Below are 14952 nucleotides of genomic sequence, written 5' to 3'. Positions count from 1 at the left end.
TCAACAAAGCAACAATGCTATCAATAATCTGGGATTCCCATCTGTCCCCCTGGCAATCCTTAGCACTCTGGCTTTTGTGTTTGAGCCACAGTAGTTGCAAGATGGCTACCAGTCCACTAGGCATCACACCCTCATTCAGCAGCATCAAAGAAATGAAGGGGAAATTTCTCATTACTATCGGAGAGGAAAACATTTTCCATCCAGTACCCACTACCTCATCACACTTCACCTTGGTGTCACTTGCCAGAAACGGGTTTTACACTGCCTTGCCACCTCCACCCCTCTCAACCAATCATTGGCAAAGAAGAGTGAAATTAACATGATGGCAAAGACCAATCCTGACTTGGAGAGGCCCATCTTCCTCAAGCACACTGTGGCAAGATACCTGATCAAAATTGGGGTTCTATTTTCAAGGAAGAAGGGGGAAATGACTCTTTGGTAAGCAACCAACAATGTCTGCTCTAAGTCCTAATAGAAGCACTGGTGTTCAGCAAGCTGCAGTTACCCAAACATTCAAGAAACATGAGGAGCTTGAAATTCTAAACCAAATTATAAGAATTATCATTTTAATTTTCATGTGTATAATATCTAAATACACACCAACTATAATTTTCAAAGCAAATTTCCTTAAGAAGCTGTAAAACCGACCACACAACTGTAAATTCCTTGGAGTAGTTCTTAAAGCCTTTACCGAATGCCCCAGAATGATGGGTATTAGTCACAGAGGTTCTTTTCAATATGCCTAATAGCAGAAACGAATGTTCTTTTTTTTTTTTTTTCTCGCTGTGCCGCCCGGGCTGGAGTGCAGTGGCGCGATCTCAGCTCACTGCAAGCTCCGCCTCCCGGGTTCCCGCCATTCTCCTGCCTCAGCCTCCCGAGTAGCTGGGACTACAGGCGCCCGCCACTACGCCCGGCTAATTTTTTTTTATTTTTAGTAGAGACGGGGTTTCACTGTGTTAGCCAGGGTGGTCTCGATCTCCTGACCTCGTGATCCGCCCGCCTCGGCCTCCCAAAGGGCTAGGATTACAGGCGTGAGCCACCGCACCTGGCCAGAAAGGAATGTTAACGAGCAAGCCTCCTATTCTTGGAGCTCTAGGACTATCTTATTAGCTAAGGCTGTTAGAATCTACCAAGATATATTGCTAAAAAGCATGCTAAAAAGAGAACACGAACTTTTTGAGTAAAACTGGTCTCCAAACCTGTACTGAAGGTCAACACTATCCAGTGGTGCTCATTCCTTAAAATATGGTATCACCTGGAGCTCATAAGGCATAAATGAGATGACAATGTGAAGCCTCACAAGCCAGGATCTGGCACTTCGTACTGAAGTCCAGTGAAAATACAGGAGACTCTGAACCAGGGTAGTAGGACTGCTGGGGTGATGGGAGGATGGGGAGGCTAGCGAACAGAGTCTGAACAATCATTTCCAAAGCTAATCTTAACAATAACTATCCTGTGAAAGAATTACTACTCCGCTAAAGATCTACCAGGCAATCAAAGTTAACTTCTAAACATCAGCGGTGATCAGGAAAAATTAAATACCATCAGTAGGCAAGTGGAAACTAGTAAAAGTGACTATAATATAATAAACTGATAAAAAGCTTTGGCTGACCTAAGACTTTATTTACTGTGCCTTACATGTCTCCACCCCATTTCAGCCTTGATCTTACACTTACTGAAATTCCCTGCCTTCTTCCTTCACTAACCACTTCAATGAACTTGTGTGTGCATTCACACCTATTACACAGGTTCATTCACTGCAACTAGATCTCAACAGTTAATTGGCACAGGAAACAAAACAGAAATGTAAGTGGGATAGAGTGGAATGCTCTCTGAAGACTTTAGATCTGACTCTGGCATTAAGTGAGCCATTGAAGGTTCCTCCTAAACCGTAAAGTCAGAGTCCTTTCTGTCTATAAAATTGAGTGATTCTATGAAGTGTCATTACTGAGTTGGATGTCAGCCCAGCCTAGCAGTAGAGGTCAATGTTCCCCAAGGGTAGTTCTACCAGAAGTAAAAGGCTAAGAAAGGGCCTTTGAGCTGTACAGAGCTATATGGCCTTTAGGCTTCTACATGACCTTTAGGAGGTCACTACCCTTCTTGAACCCCAGTGTCCTCATCTGTAAAATGGGATCATAACACCCTTAGGGCAGGTTGCAGCGAGGATTAAATGAGATCAGGGATGTGATGCATCTCTTGTGGTTCCTGGCACTAAAGAGGCACTCAAAAAATGGTAGTTACTGTTACTGCTTTCATTATGGAATCACCAATACATACTTACCTAAAGAAACAACAGCAACACTCTCTGGCAAGAAATGTAATCTGTATCGGATCAGTAAATGCACCAATATGATGCAGATAGCTGTAGACAAAAAAAACAAGATATTGTTTTAAAAAAACACCCAATTTTGAATGATAAACACCAAGTTCCAGTCAGTGGTATCTCTGGGGGGTCCTCACAGAAATGGACAAGTGGAATAACACAGTGAACTTCAGCTGTGCTTTTCATGTCTCATTTCTTAAACTGGAGGTACATTTACAATGTTTATTATATTTTCTCCATACTTCTTTGTCTGCCTGAACTAGTCTGTTTTCCAGTAGTTATTGGAAAAGGAACAGAAATCTACTTTTTTTGAGACAGAGTCTCACTGTGTCACCCAAGCTGGAGTATAGTGGTATGATCTAGGCTCACTGCAGTCTCAACTTCCCGGGCCCAGGTGATTCTCCCATCTCAGCCTTCCAAGTAGCCGGGACTACAGGCACATGCCACCACACCCAGCTAATTTTTTTTGTATTTTTAGTAGAGACGGGGTTTCGCCACGTTGCACAGGCTGGTCTCCAACTCTTGGGCTCAAGCAATCCATCCACCTTGGCCTCCCAAAGTGCTGGGATTACAGGTGTGAGCCACAGTGCCCAGCCAGAAATCTATTTTTTTACATAAGCTATTAAACCTTATATAATCATTTAAAATTATTCAAATTTTTCTGATTCTGAGAAATGGTCTTCAACTTTTTGGAAGTGATTATCAACTAGAACACTCTATGTGGTGAAGAGGAAGTCAATGAAATCAATCACTTTTACATAAATGTAACTACAACAGATTGCATTGACACAAATTATTTTGCCACCATGTGACTGGCTCTTAACATGGAGGGAAGTGAGGGTTTTACAAACAGGAAAAAGTAAACACTTTGGTTTGGTGACAAGAACATCAGAGATCTGAATATGGAACACTCCTGCTCCGCAGCTGGGTGCAGCTGTGTCCTGCCATTCTCATTGGCTGAGGGCTTCCCATAAGCCATGAACTAGGCTGAACACCCCAACTACTCTCTCATTTAATCCTCCAGCTCCCCTCTGAACTAGCTGTCATTACCACTATCTTCTCTGATTACAGATCAGAAAACTGAGGCTTCAAGACATCACAGCACCTGTCACACCACTGGTAGGTGCTGCAGTATTGAGTCAGATTCCAAATCTGTGCTCTTAACCACAGTGTACCCCACCACCTCCCTCCTGGCTGGATGCCTTCACTCCTCAACCTCCAAAATACAATAATGTCTAACTTTCTTCACAGAGGTGTTGTCATGAAAGAAAATAAGAAGATGTAAAATAAAATGACTTGAAAGGGATATTTCTGCCCCCCACCCAAAAAAATAAGGTATTTCACAAAAATTATTCCTGAATGTAATTTCCTAATCCAAATGTTAGTATGCATGTCTCTTTCTTTTATTGGGCACCTAGATAGTATACCAGCTCATCAACCCCAGTATTTATTAACAGGACTAAAATCAATTTTGTTATTTTTTTCAAGGAACTGTTTAAACAATCCACATGGCTGTTAACTGGTCACACTCAGAGGCTGCACTGACAAATGAGGTTTCTTTAATCCCACCAAAAAGCACCAGGTGGCCAGAGTGTTGTAAATGTAGACATTTTGTCCTCTTTTCATTTTGCGCTTTAAACTATCAATCTGTGGTGTTATTTTTATATAAATATTTAACCTAGTTAGAAATCCTACATTAAATACTAAGGGCAAGAAAAAAGTTCCAGTGCATAAACATAACATGTGACTAATGAACATGCTCAATGTCTAGACAAAACAAAAAAAGGCAAATAAGCACATAAGTGGACAGAAAATAGACCAAGAGAGTTGAACCAGTTTCTGCTCTTCCTTTGTACCAAGCTAGATTTTTAAAAATTTAAGTTATTCTCATACACAGATCAAACAACTCTTTGCAGCTTTTTTTTTTTTTTTTTTTTTTTGAGACAGAGTCTTGCTCTGTCGCCCAGGCTGGAGTGCAGTGGCGCGATCTCGGCTCACTGCAAGCTCCGCCTCCCGGGTTCACGCCATTCTCCTGCCTCAGCCTCCCGAGTAGCTGGGACTACAGGCGCCCACAACCGCGCCCGGCTAATTTTTTGTATTTTTAGTAGAGACGGGGTTTCACCGTGGTCTCGATCTCCTGACTTTGTGATCCGCCCGCCTCGGCCTCCCAAAGTGCTGGGATTACAGGCGTGAGCCACCGCGCCCGGCCAACTCTTTGCAGCTTTAAGAGCAAAGTGGGGAACTGTCTACTACAGAAAGAGGTAAATACAAGGTTCATCAATGCCAAGTAATAGCTTTCAGCCATTAAAAAGAATAAAGTCAGAAAAGACAATCCATAGAAGGGGAGAAAATATTTGCAAATCATGTATCTAATAAGGGTGTAGTATCCACAATATATAAAGAACTCTTAAACTCAACAGCCAAGAGACAAACACCACAGCTTTTTTTTTTTTTTTTTTGAGACGGAGTCTTGCTCTGTCGCCCAGGCTTGAGTGCAGTGGCACAATCTCGGCTCACTGCAAGTTCTGCCTCCCGGGTACACGCCATTCTCCCGCCTCAGCCTCCAGAGGAGCTGGGACTACAGGCACCTGCCACCATGCCTGGTTAATTTTTTGTATTTTTTAGTAGAGACGGGGTTTCACCGTATTAGCCAGGATGGTCTCGATCTTCTGACCTCGTGATCCGCCTGCCTCGGCCTCCCAAAGTGCTGGGATTACAGGTGTGAGCCACCACGCCCAGCCAAACACCACAGCTTTTAAATGGGCATAGGACATGAATAGACAAAAGATGCTCAACATCAATAGTCACTAGGGAAACTAAAATCAAAATACAATGATTCACTGGAAGGACATGTAAGATTTTTTAAAAAAATACAGTGAGTGCAGTGACTCACACCTGTAATCCCAGCACTTTGGGAGGCCGAGGCAAGCAGATCACCTGAGGTCAGGAGTTCAAGACCAGCCTGGCCAACATGGTGAAATGCCATCTCTACTAAAAACACAAAAATTAGCAGGGTGTGGTAGTGCACACCTATAATCCCAGTTACATGGGAGGCTGAGATAGGAGAATCACTTGAACCCAGGAGGCAGAGGCTGCAGTGAGCCAAGATCATGCCACTGCACTCTAGCCTGGGAGACAGAGCAAGACTCCATCTCAAACAAAAACAAAAACAAAAACAAAAAAAAATCAATTTCATATCCACTAGGATAGCTATACGTTTTTTCTTCCCCTGAGACAGAGTCTCGCTCTGTCACCCAGGCTGGAGTGCAGTGGTGCGATCTCAGCTCACTGCAACCTCCACCTCCCAGATTCAAATGATTCTAGTGCCTCAGCCTCCCAAATAGCTAGGATTACAGGTGTATGCCACCACGTCCACGCCCACCTAATTTTTTTGTATTTTTAGTAGAGACAGGGTTTCGCCATATTGCCAGGCTGGTCTCGAACTCCTGGCCTCAAGTGATCTGCCCACCTCAGCCTCCCGAAGTGCTGAGATTGCAGGTATAAGCCACCACACCCAGTCTATCATTTTTTTTTAAACCAGAAAATAAGTGTTGGCAAGAACATGGAGAAATTGGAACCCTTGTAAAATGGTGCAGCCCCTGTGGAAAACATTTGCTAGTTTCTGAGAAAGTTAAACACAGAGTAACCATTTGATTCTGCGATTCCACTTGTAGGTATATATCCAAAAGAAATAAAAACATTTATCCACACAAAAGCCTGTACAGAAATGTTCACTGCAGAAGTATTCACAATAGCCCAAAGGTAGAAACAATCCAAATGTTCACTGATGAATGAATAAACATCATGTGGTATATCCATACAGTGGAATATTACTCAGCCATAAAAAAGAATGCAATTCTAATATATGCTATAACATGAATCTTGAGAACATTATGCTAAGTAATAGAAACTAGACACAAAAGACCACATATAAATGGTTTCATTTATACGAAGTATTCTAAATAGGCAAATTCCTAGAGACAGAAAGCAGAATAGTGGTTGCCAAGGACTAGAAGAGGGAGGGATGGGAAATGACTGCTTTTAATGGGTTTTCTTTTGGGGTGAAGAAAATGTTCTGAAAGTAGATAGTAGTGATGGCTGCACAACATTGTGAATGTACTAGATGCTGCTGAACTGTACATTTTAAAGTGTTCAAAATTGTAAATGTGGGCCGGGCGCGGTGGCTCAAGCCTGTAATCCCAGCACTTTGGGAGGCCGAGATGGGCGGATCACGAGGTCAGGAGATCGAGACCATCCTGGCTAACACGGTGAAACCCCGTCTCTACTAAGAAATACAAAAAATAGCCGGGCGAGGTGGCAGCGCCTGTAGTCCCAGCTACTCGGGAGGCTGAGGCCGGAGAATGAGGTAGACAGAAAAAAAACACCAACACAATGATCTCCAAGACATTCTGTGAGATGAAAAGGCAAGTTATAGGACCCCATTTATGTGAAAACAAATTCGCAACTCCAAACATGTATTATTTGTGTTTGTGTATGTGCTTATGAACATACATCTGTATACACAAAAACAAGCACGTTTTCAAGTACACTTGGAAAAAAACCGAGCAAGAAAGGGCAAAAACTGTGTGGTATGGAGGGTGTGCTTCCAATTTTTCATGCCTAGAGTAATGACTATGGAAAATATATAAAACACATATCAATTGTAATAACTCCATTAAGTTTCAAGGCCCATAAAATGTATGTGTCAAATAATGTTAATTATTAATCTAGTGTAAGTAAATAACAATGATTCCCCATTTTTTCTTGTGGAGTCAAAGATCAATAAGAGTTAAATGCAAGTCGACTGATTTCAAGTTTCTAAAAGTCAAAAGTAACTACAGAGTTTTGTCATCCCTTCTCAACAAAGAGGAACACACTGTAATCCTGTGATGTGCTTAGAGGACACAAAAGTTACCATTTCATTTGAATTAACTAAAAGAGTAACCAAATGTGGCAAATAAATTCCAGGTCAGGAGTTCTGAGGTCTAGAATAAACTATAGGCTAATTTACCTTAATTCATTTGAGTTCATTTATTCATGAATTAGTAAGTTACCGAATAACAGTAATTTTTAAAAACATTATCAGATTTACATTGTTTGAACTGGGTGTGGTGGCTCACACCTATAATCCTAGCACTTTGGGAGGCTGAGGCAGGTGGACCATCTGAGGTCAGGAGTTCAAGACCAGCCTGGCCAACACGGCGAAACACTATCTCTACTAAAAATACAAAAATCAGCTGGGTGTGGTTGTGGGCACTTGTAACCACAGCTACTTGGGAGCCTGAGGAAGGAAAATCACTTGAACTCAGGAGGCGGAAGTTGCAGTGAGGTGAGATCTCACCACTGTACTCCAGCCTGGGCAATAGAACGAGATTCCATCTCGGGAAAAAAAAAAAAAAAAGATTCTCAGTGTTTGGATATCTAACCAGAAATAAATAATAATATGCAACAGGGAAACAATGCCTTCAAATTTACTTAAAAAGAAAGCATCATTCTATTCTGCTAATACATGCTGACCTCCACATAAGCAGAGACAGTAACTCATAAACTATCAAGAATCTGATTAGGTGAAAATGAAACCCACCTAACATTGGTGTGACTCTAGAGTCTAGGTTTATAATCCGTTTGGAGAGGACAATCCAAGAGAAATATACAGGACTATTAAATACAGTTCAGCCTTTCTGGCCCCAAAGATAATACTATTAACACTGGGCAGGATTTTGCCTGGTATAAAAGGTACATTATAGAAACCTGTTTTGCGGTCTTTTGTACAGCTAATCTTAAATGCTCCACACCCTGGAAGTTACTTAAAAGTCCTATTATACTTTTCAATTTCCCTTACAAAAAAAAGTGACTGCAAAAGTTGTTTTTTTTTTTTCCAGGTCCACCTTTTATATTGTCTAACATATCAAATTTACAGCAATGTAAATAGACCAATAATACTCCTCAATCCTGAAGGAAGACTTCAGCTACTGAAGACTTCTTAATCAAGAAAAGAAATGATTTTCTTTGTCTTCGACTACTATCGCAAAAGAAAAAAGAAAACAAAAAAGAGTCCTTCATTGTTGAAGTAATCCCCTAGAAATAGAATTCAACTACATTTACAGGGTAAAAAATTACCAGTGTATACTTCTGGTCTGTGTACTTTTTCAGTATGGGTTTAAAAGTTTCTGAAACTATGACAGACAGGGATGAGTCCTAAGATTTCAAATAAAAAGACTATATTATTAAAATCTTTTATTTTTTATAGAGACAGAGTCTCAGTACGTTGCCCAGGCTGGTCTCAAACTGCTGGCCTCAAGTGTATTATTAAAATTTTTGACCACTTACCAGAGATAAATGTAAGAGAAGTTATACTTTTCCTTCAAAAACAGTCCTAATACACATCAGAGAAATAAAAAAAAAAAAAAACAGTTCCACCTTTCAACTTTCTGAAAAGATCTAATCTCATTAGGAATATGACTTTGGTATCATTAAAGAAAAGCAGCAAATGAAATGTTTGTTTCACTTTCAAACAAGAATTTGTTTTTGTTTTTTTGGGGGGTGGGGGATGGTTTCCCTCTTGTCACTCAGGCTGGAGTGCAGTGGTGCAATCTCGGCTCACCGCAACCTCCGCCTCCCAGGGTTCAAGTGATTCTCCTGCCTCAGCCTCCCAAGAAGGTGAGATTACAGGGGCACACCACCATGTCCTGCTAAAATTTTTTGTATTTTTAGTAGAGATGGGGTTTCACCATGTTAGCCAGGCTGGTCTCGAACTCCTGACCTTAGATGATCCACGCGCCTCGGCCTCCCAAAGTGCTGGGATTACAGGCCAGGTGCGGGGCTCACGCCTGTAATCCCAGCACTTTGGGAGGCTGAGGCAGGCAGATCATGAGGTCAGCAGATCAAGACCATCCTGGCCAACACTGTGAAACCCCATCTCTACTAAAAATACAAAAAATCAGCTGGGCGTGGTGGTGGGCACCTGTAGTCCCAGCTACTTGGGAGGCTGAGGCAGGAGAATGGCGTGAATCTGGGAGGCGGAGCTTGCAGTGAGCCGAGATCTCGCCATGGCACTCCAGCCTGGGCAACAGCAAGACTCCATCTCAAAAAAAAAAACAAAAAAAACAAAAAAAAATTTGACCTTGGGTCAAATTCAAAGCTATTTATTCCTTAGCTAATCAAAAGTGGTTGTGTAGTTTCAACTGGATTTCTTTTTTGTTTGTTTTTTGAGATGGAGTTATAGGCACTCTGGGAGGCATTTAAGTTTTTGTCTTTTATTGAAACCTCTCGACAGCTATCTGGTAACCTGGTTATCAGTCTCTAGTCTTATACTAGCCCAGTATGACAATCACTTGACTTCTCTATGCTGAAATTTCCTCACACACTAAAAGAGAAGGTTGAACAAAATTAGTTTTTTGTTTTTTTTTTTCTGTTTTAAGACAGTGCCTTACTCTGTCTCCCAGGCTGGAGTATAGTGGCACGATCTTGGCTCACTGCAGCCTCCGCCTCCCAGGTTCAAGCAATTCTCCTGCCTCAGCCTCCTGAGTAGCTGGGATTACAGGCACATACCACCATGCCCGGCTAATTTTTGTAATTTCAGTAGAGACAGAGTTTCACCATGTTGGCCAGGCTGGTCTCGAACTCCTGACCTCAAGTGATCCATCCGCCTCGGCCTCCCAACCATTACCAGCATGATACACCGCACCTGGCCCAAAATGAGGTTTTCAGAGAGTGAATGCATTTAAACAAAAATAGCACATAACTAAATTAACCATACAGGTGGTGCACAGATACGGCAAAAGTCATGACCATGGTTAATGAGAATGACAGAGGTTAAGGAAAACAGGGTGCTAGGGCAAGGATTTCTGCTCTTTCAATCAGCAGCAAAACCGCTAAATAAAATTCACATGGAAGTCTAACAAATATGAACACAAAATGCTGCTCTGATTGAAGCTAGGAGCAGAGGGTCAGATATTCTCCCATCTGACTCCTCCCACTTTCTGCCACCCTACCCCCTGCTCCTTCCTCCCCTGCACACGCGCATACTCCTTTGAGCAGAACCTGAAATTCATTAAACTAGATGTTCAAGATTCTTTTTTTTTTTGAGACAGAGTCTCGCTCTGTCATTCAGGCTGGAGTGCAGTGGCGTGATCTCGGCTAACTGCAACCTCTGCCTCCCAGGTTCAAGTGATTCTTGTGCCTCAGCCCCCTGAGTAACTGCGATTACATGCATGTGCCACTACGCCCAACTAATTTTGTATTTTTAGTAGATACAGGGTTTCACCACATTGGCCAGGCTGGTCTTGATTTCCTAACCTCAAGTGATCCACCTGAGTCTTCCAAAGTGCTGAGATGTCAGGTGTGAGCCACCGCGCCAGGCCTCAAGATTCTTTCTAGGCCAAAATTTTTTAAATCCTTCTTTCAAAGGCTAAGATACTACATTAAGAGCTCTTCGGGAGGCCGGGCGCGGTGGCTCAAGCCTGTAATCCCAGCACTTTGGGAGGCCGAGACGGGCGGATCACAAGGTCAGGAGATCGAGACCATCCTGGCAAACACGGTGAAACCCCGTCTCTACTAAAAAAAAATACAAAAAACTAGCCGGGCGAGGTGGTGGGCGCCTGTAGTCCCAGCTACTCGGGAGGCTGAGGCAGGAGAATGGCGTAAACCTGGGAGGCGGAGCTTGTAGTAAGCTGAGATCCAGCCACTGCACTCCAGCCTGGGCGATAGAGCGAGACTCCATCTCAAAAAAAAAAAAAAAAAAAAAAAAAAAAGAGCTCTTCGGAACTTGCTAAGCACCATGATTTTATAAAGAAGAGAGTTCCCTGTTACGATGTTATAAACTGAACATGTTCCCTCAGTGTTTGATATGAAAACCAAATGGGAGGAAGACTTGACACAGTCAAGAGGAGTGACAGGGTTAAACACACAGACCAAGTACACAGACACTGGGGATGGCAGATGATGGGGATGACAGTGTCCATATTCACCTAGGACAAGGAGACTGAAGAAAATGGTCATGCCGCTGGACTGTTCCTCTTGCTGGGCCTGCTCCCCTGTCTGCACGGGGAGGATGGGCTTGCCAGGGGTCGGGAGCACCAGCTTCGTCGTGACAACCAGGGTAGTGTGGAGGGTGACATTGAGACCCTCATGAGTTGTATTGGGGAACCTCCTGGAGGACATAAAAAGCATAATTACATAATGGAAAAGGGTCCCAGAACATCAATTCACACACCTCACACCAGAAAGAGCAGCTGTCCAAGAATTTTATGGGATTCACAAGTCTTGTAACTAACAGGCAGGTCTTGGAGAGAAACTTACTAAGAAAATCCCTGGCTGCACAGCACTACTAGTGGCCTCTGGTGCTTTTGAATGCAGCCACAGAGGACAGGAATGGTAGGGAATTAGAGCTAGTAGAGACATGAAATGCTGCCTGCTCTTTGGCAAATACTGGGGGATTAAAAGGGAGGTGAACTGGAGTCTCATCACTTTCCAAGGTCCAACATTGTTTACTTAGCACCTTTGCTTCTCCAATTTACATTCTTTTCCTTGCATTATTTCTGCAAGTTGAAGAAGCCACCTGAATTTGCCCAGTGGTTGATCTGGGCATGCCCTACCCTACTTTACAAAATCTTTCTCAGATTTCAAAAGGCTCAAATGTCACCTCCTATTACCCCATCTTACCTCACCCAAATTTACCCACTCCACTGCTTATGTTCCCACAGCTCTTTCACACCGTGCTGGGATTGTGAACTAGTGCAATACTGTTATAATAACTGTAATTGTGACTATAAAAGTTAGTATTTTCTGAGCACTGCTTCATTTCAGGAACTAGGTAACACACTACCTCTCATTTAATAGGTATAACATGTCTGATTGGGTATGATTACTTTCCCTTTTTTACCCATGCATAACTAAGGCTCAGGGAGGTTGCAAAGCTTCACCAACATCTCAGTTAGCGGCAGAATCAAACTGAAAACCCAAACTTGAAATCGCTGGGCTATATTGCCTCTTTCATTTTGTGCTGCTGAGGCCCTGTTTAGTGTCTGGGACGGAGCAGTTGCTCAGTAAGTATCTGATTACATTAAATGACCCCCATAGGCCAAGAAATATATTTGAAAAGTTATCAGGTGAAGGAGTCCAGTATCAATGAAGGGGTTCCTTATTCATCTTCACGTACTCATTCCACAAACAGTGATAGGGCATCTACAATCTGCAACAGACTCTGCCCTGTAGGTATGGAGATGACTTTTGGACTTGCCCAAAAGTACCTGGAGGACACAGATCGTCCTTCCCTATCTCCCCTTGTTCAGCTAACCCCCCCTCCTCTCTACACACCAGCTATGCTGCCTGTCACTCAAAAGCACTAAACCCTTTCTTCAACCAGGCCTTTTGAACCTAATGTTACTTCTCCTACCCCTCCTTCTGGTCATTCAAGCTTCTGCTGAATGTCACTTTTTCCTGAGTGGACTCCCCAACCCTAACTCTATTCTGCTTCCTTAGGAACACTTAACCCATTCATGGCAGAGATTGCAATTTTTAGAATTGCACACATGTGAGAAAAATCAGACCTTGGCAATGACCTTGAGCAGTAGGATATAAATAACTCCCACATGCTTAGTGTTCCAATAACAGAACACTAGGCATAAATAGGGTTAATTAATCACGATCTGAAACCATCTTGACTAATTATGGTCTTCTTTTCCCACTAGAATGGAAGCTCCCAGAGAGCGACTCCTGGTCGGCCTCCTTTCCTACCATGTGCCCAGGGCCTGGAATTGAGTAGATGGCTAACAGTTAATGACTGAACGAAACTTGGTGAAGGAGAAAGACATGAAAACTGATCGTTACAGAGGAGGAGACGACTGGCTACGTAGGACGTGGGTGTGGAGAACCCGGACGACTTCCTGGAGGAGGCGGAAGAGGGCTCAGTAACCATGAGATAACCGAAAACTGGGAAAGTAAATATGGGTTTGCATTTTCCGCAAGGCCGCTCTCAGGGCCGGCGCTGGGCGGCGGATTCCCAGCTCGAGGGACCGACCTCCAAGAGAACGCAAGGCCCACCTGGGCCCAGGCCCGCCCATCCCGCCCCGCTCGTAGGCACCAGCTTGGTCAGTCCTGGCCAACCAGCAAAAGAAGCTCCGCCTTCCGGAGCCTGAGGGCGGACTGAGGCGCTCGCTGTCACCCGCCGGGGCCCAGCCCCGCCGCCTCTGCCGCCCGGGAAAAAGCCCACTCACTCCTCTTCCGCCATCTTCTCCCCCATCCAGCGGAGCTTCCAGGACCACCGAGTTCGGAGCTGCGGGGCTAGCAGGACCCGCTTTTGCTTCCGGCTTCCGCTGGAGGCGCGGGCTGGCGAGCGGGAGGTGGGGCCTCGGCCGCGCGGGGGCGGCCCTCTGTGCGTCTGTCTCAGTGGCCCGAGGGTGGGAGAAAGCGCGTGGGAGGATTGTTTCTTAGTCCCTCCCCGGGCTTTCGGGAAGCTTGTCCGGCCTGGGCAACATGACCACCTGGGCCCGAGAGATTCCGGCTTTTCCCCATCACAGGCCGGGGACGTTTTGAGGAAACTCCTGTGAGGTCACTGTGACTCACCCTGAGGGCAAGCAAGCACGATTAGCCCAGTGCTAAAAGAGTTTGAAAAGGGATGCCCAGCCTGTAGCCTAAGCTGAGAGACCCCAGGGGGACACTTCCCCAACCCGAGCCTCAGTTTCCTTCGGCTGTGGAAAGAAATAACCGCCTGGACTTGACAGGACAGTGCAGCATTCCATCTGTAAACATGGATTGAATTCAGACTATATGCCTAGCGTTAAAATGGATGCTGATGATCTAGGGGTGGACCATTCATTAAGCAGTTCATTGATTCAACACATGCTTAGTAGATGCCTTCTATGTGCCTAGCAGTGGCCGGTGGGGTGGGGATGCGGGGAGGGAACAAGGTGAGGTGGGAGGGGTAGGTGAGACCCCCATCGGGAGGACTGGGACCCTATCGTAAGGACTTTGGACTTTATTGACCGCTTCTGTTGCTACCTCCTTTCCTGATCCAAGCCACTCTATCTCATCTGGATAATTGCAACGCTCCATTCAGGGTCTCTGACTCACCCCTGTTCCTTATGGATTTCCACACAGCAGCTGGAGTGATCCCTTAACTCATCACTCCTCTGCTTAAACCCTCCAATGGCTTCCAATCTCCATCAGAGAAAAAAAACCTGGGGAATGTACAGGACTCAACCCTGCCCCCTTTTTCCCCTCTGAAGTGTGTGGGAGGGGGACATGGGGCTCTATATCTCCCCTCCCACACACTTTCACTTTCCACTATTGTCACAGACTCACCAGGAATACTTCCATCCTTGCACTTGCTGAGCCTTTATCTAGAATGCTCTTCCTCTGGGTGGCTCTTTGGCTCCCACCTCTCCTACGTTTGGCCTTTTATTTAACCCTTATCTTGTGTGTTAGACCTCCTTGACCACCCTACTTAAAATCCAAGGCCCCCGCCTTCCCTAAACTGTTTTTCCACATGACACCTAACCCACCGTATGTTTTACTTATACACTTGTTTATTAACCATCTCCCTCCATGAGAACGGAAGCTTCATGAATGCAGACATTTTTGTCTATTTTGTTCTCCATTTTATCTTTAATGCCTACAACAGTATCTGG

General features: G+C 44.2%; 1 protein-coding gene across 8 annotated transcripts in view; it reads right to left on the bottom strand.

Annotated features, from left to right (window-relative positions):
* The window catches only part of SLC9A8 (solute carrier family 9 member A8), an 80782-nt gene extending 66944 nt beyond the window's left edge, over positions 1-13838 (bottom strand). For 2 of the 8 annotated variants that reach the window (XR_004179110.1, XM_031656841.1), the window contains exons 1-3: positions 13540-13826; positions 11293-11474; positions 2282-2362 (exon numbers count right to left, since the gene is read on the bottom strand). Coding sequence is in view for 7 of the 8 variants with exons in the window: in XM_031656841.1 (XP_031512701.1) it covers positions 2282-2362; positions 11293-11474; positions 13540-13565 (289 nt within the window). In the remaining variant the exon portion in view is untranslated. Of the gene's footprint in view, positions 1-2281; positions 2363-11292; positions 11475-13539 lie in introns of all 8 variants that reach the window. The other 6 variants (XM_031656842.1, XM_031656844.1, XM_031656845.1 and 3 more) reach the window with 6 other exon arrangements.
* Positions 13839-14952: the final 1114 nt, after the last annotated feature.

The sequence above is a fragment of the Papio anubis genome, chromosome 16, assembly GCF_008728515.1.
Source record: "Papio anubis isolate 15944 chromosome 16, Panubis1.0, whole genome shotgun sequence".
In the NCBI taxonomy this organism is placed as follows: Eukaryota; Metazoa; Chordata; class Mammalia; order Primates; family Cercopithecidae; genus Papio; species Papio anubis.
The sequence above is the reverse complement of the archived record's forward strand: the minus strand, read 5'-3'. Positions and strand labels throughout refer to the sequence as shown.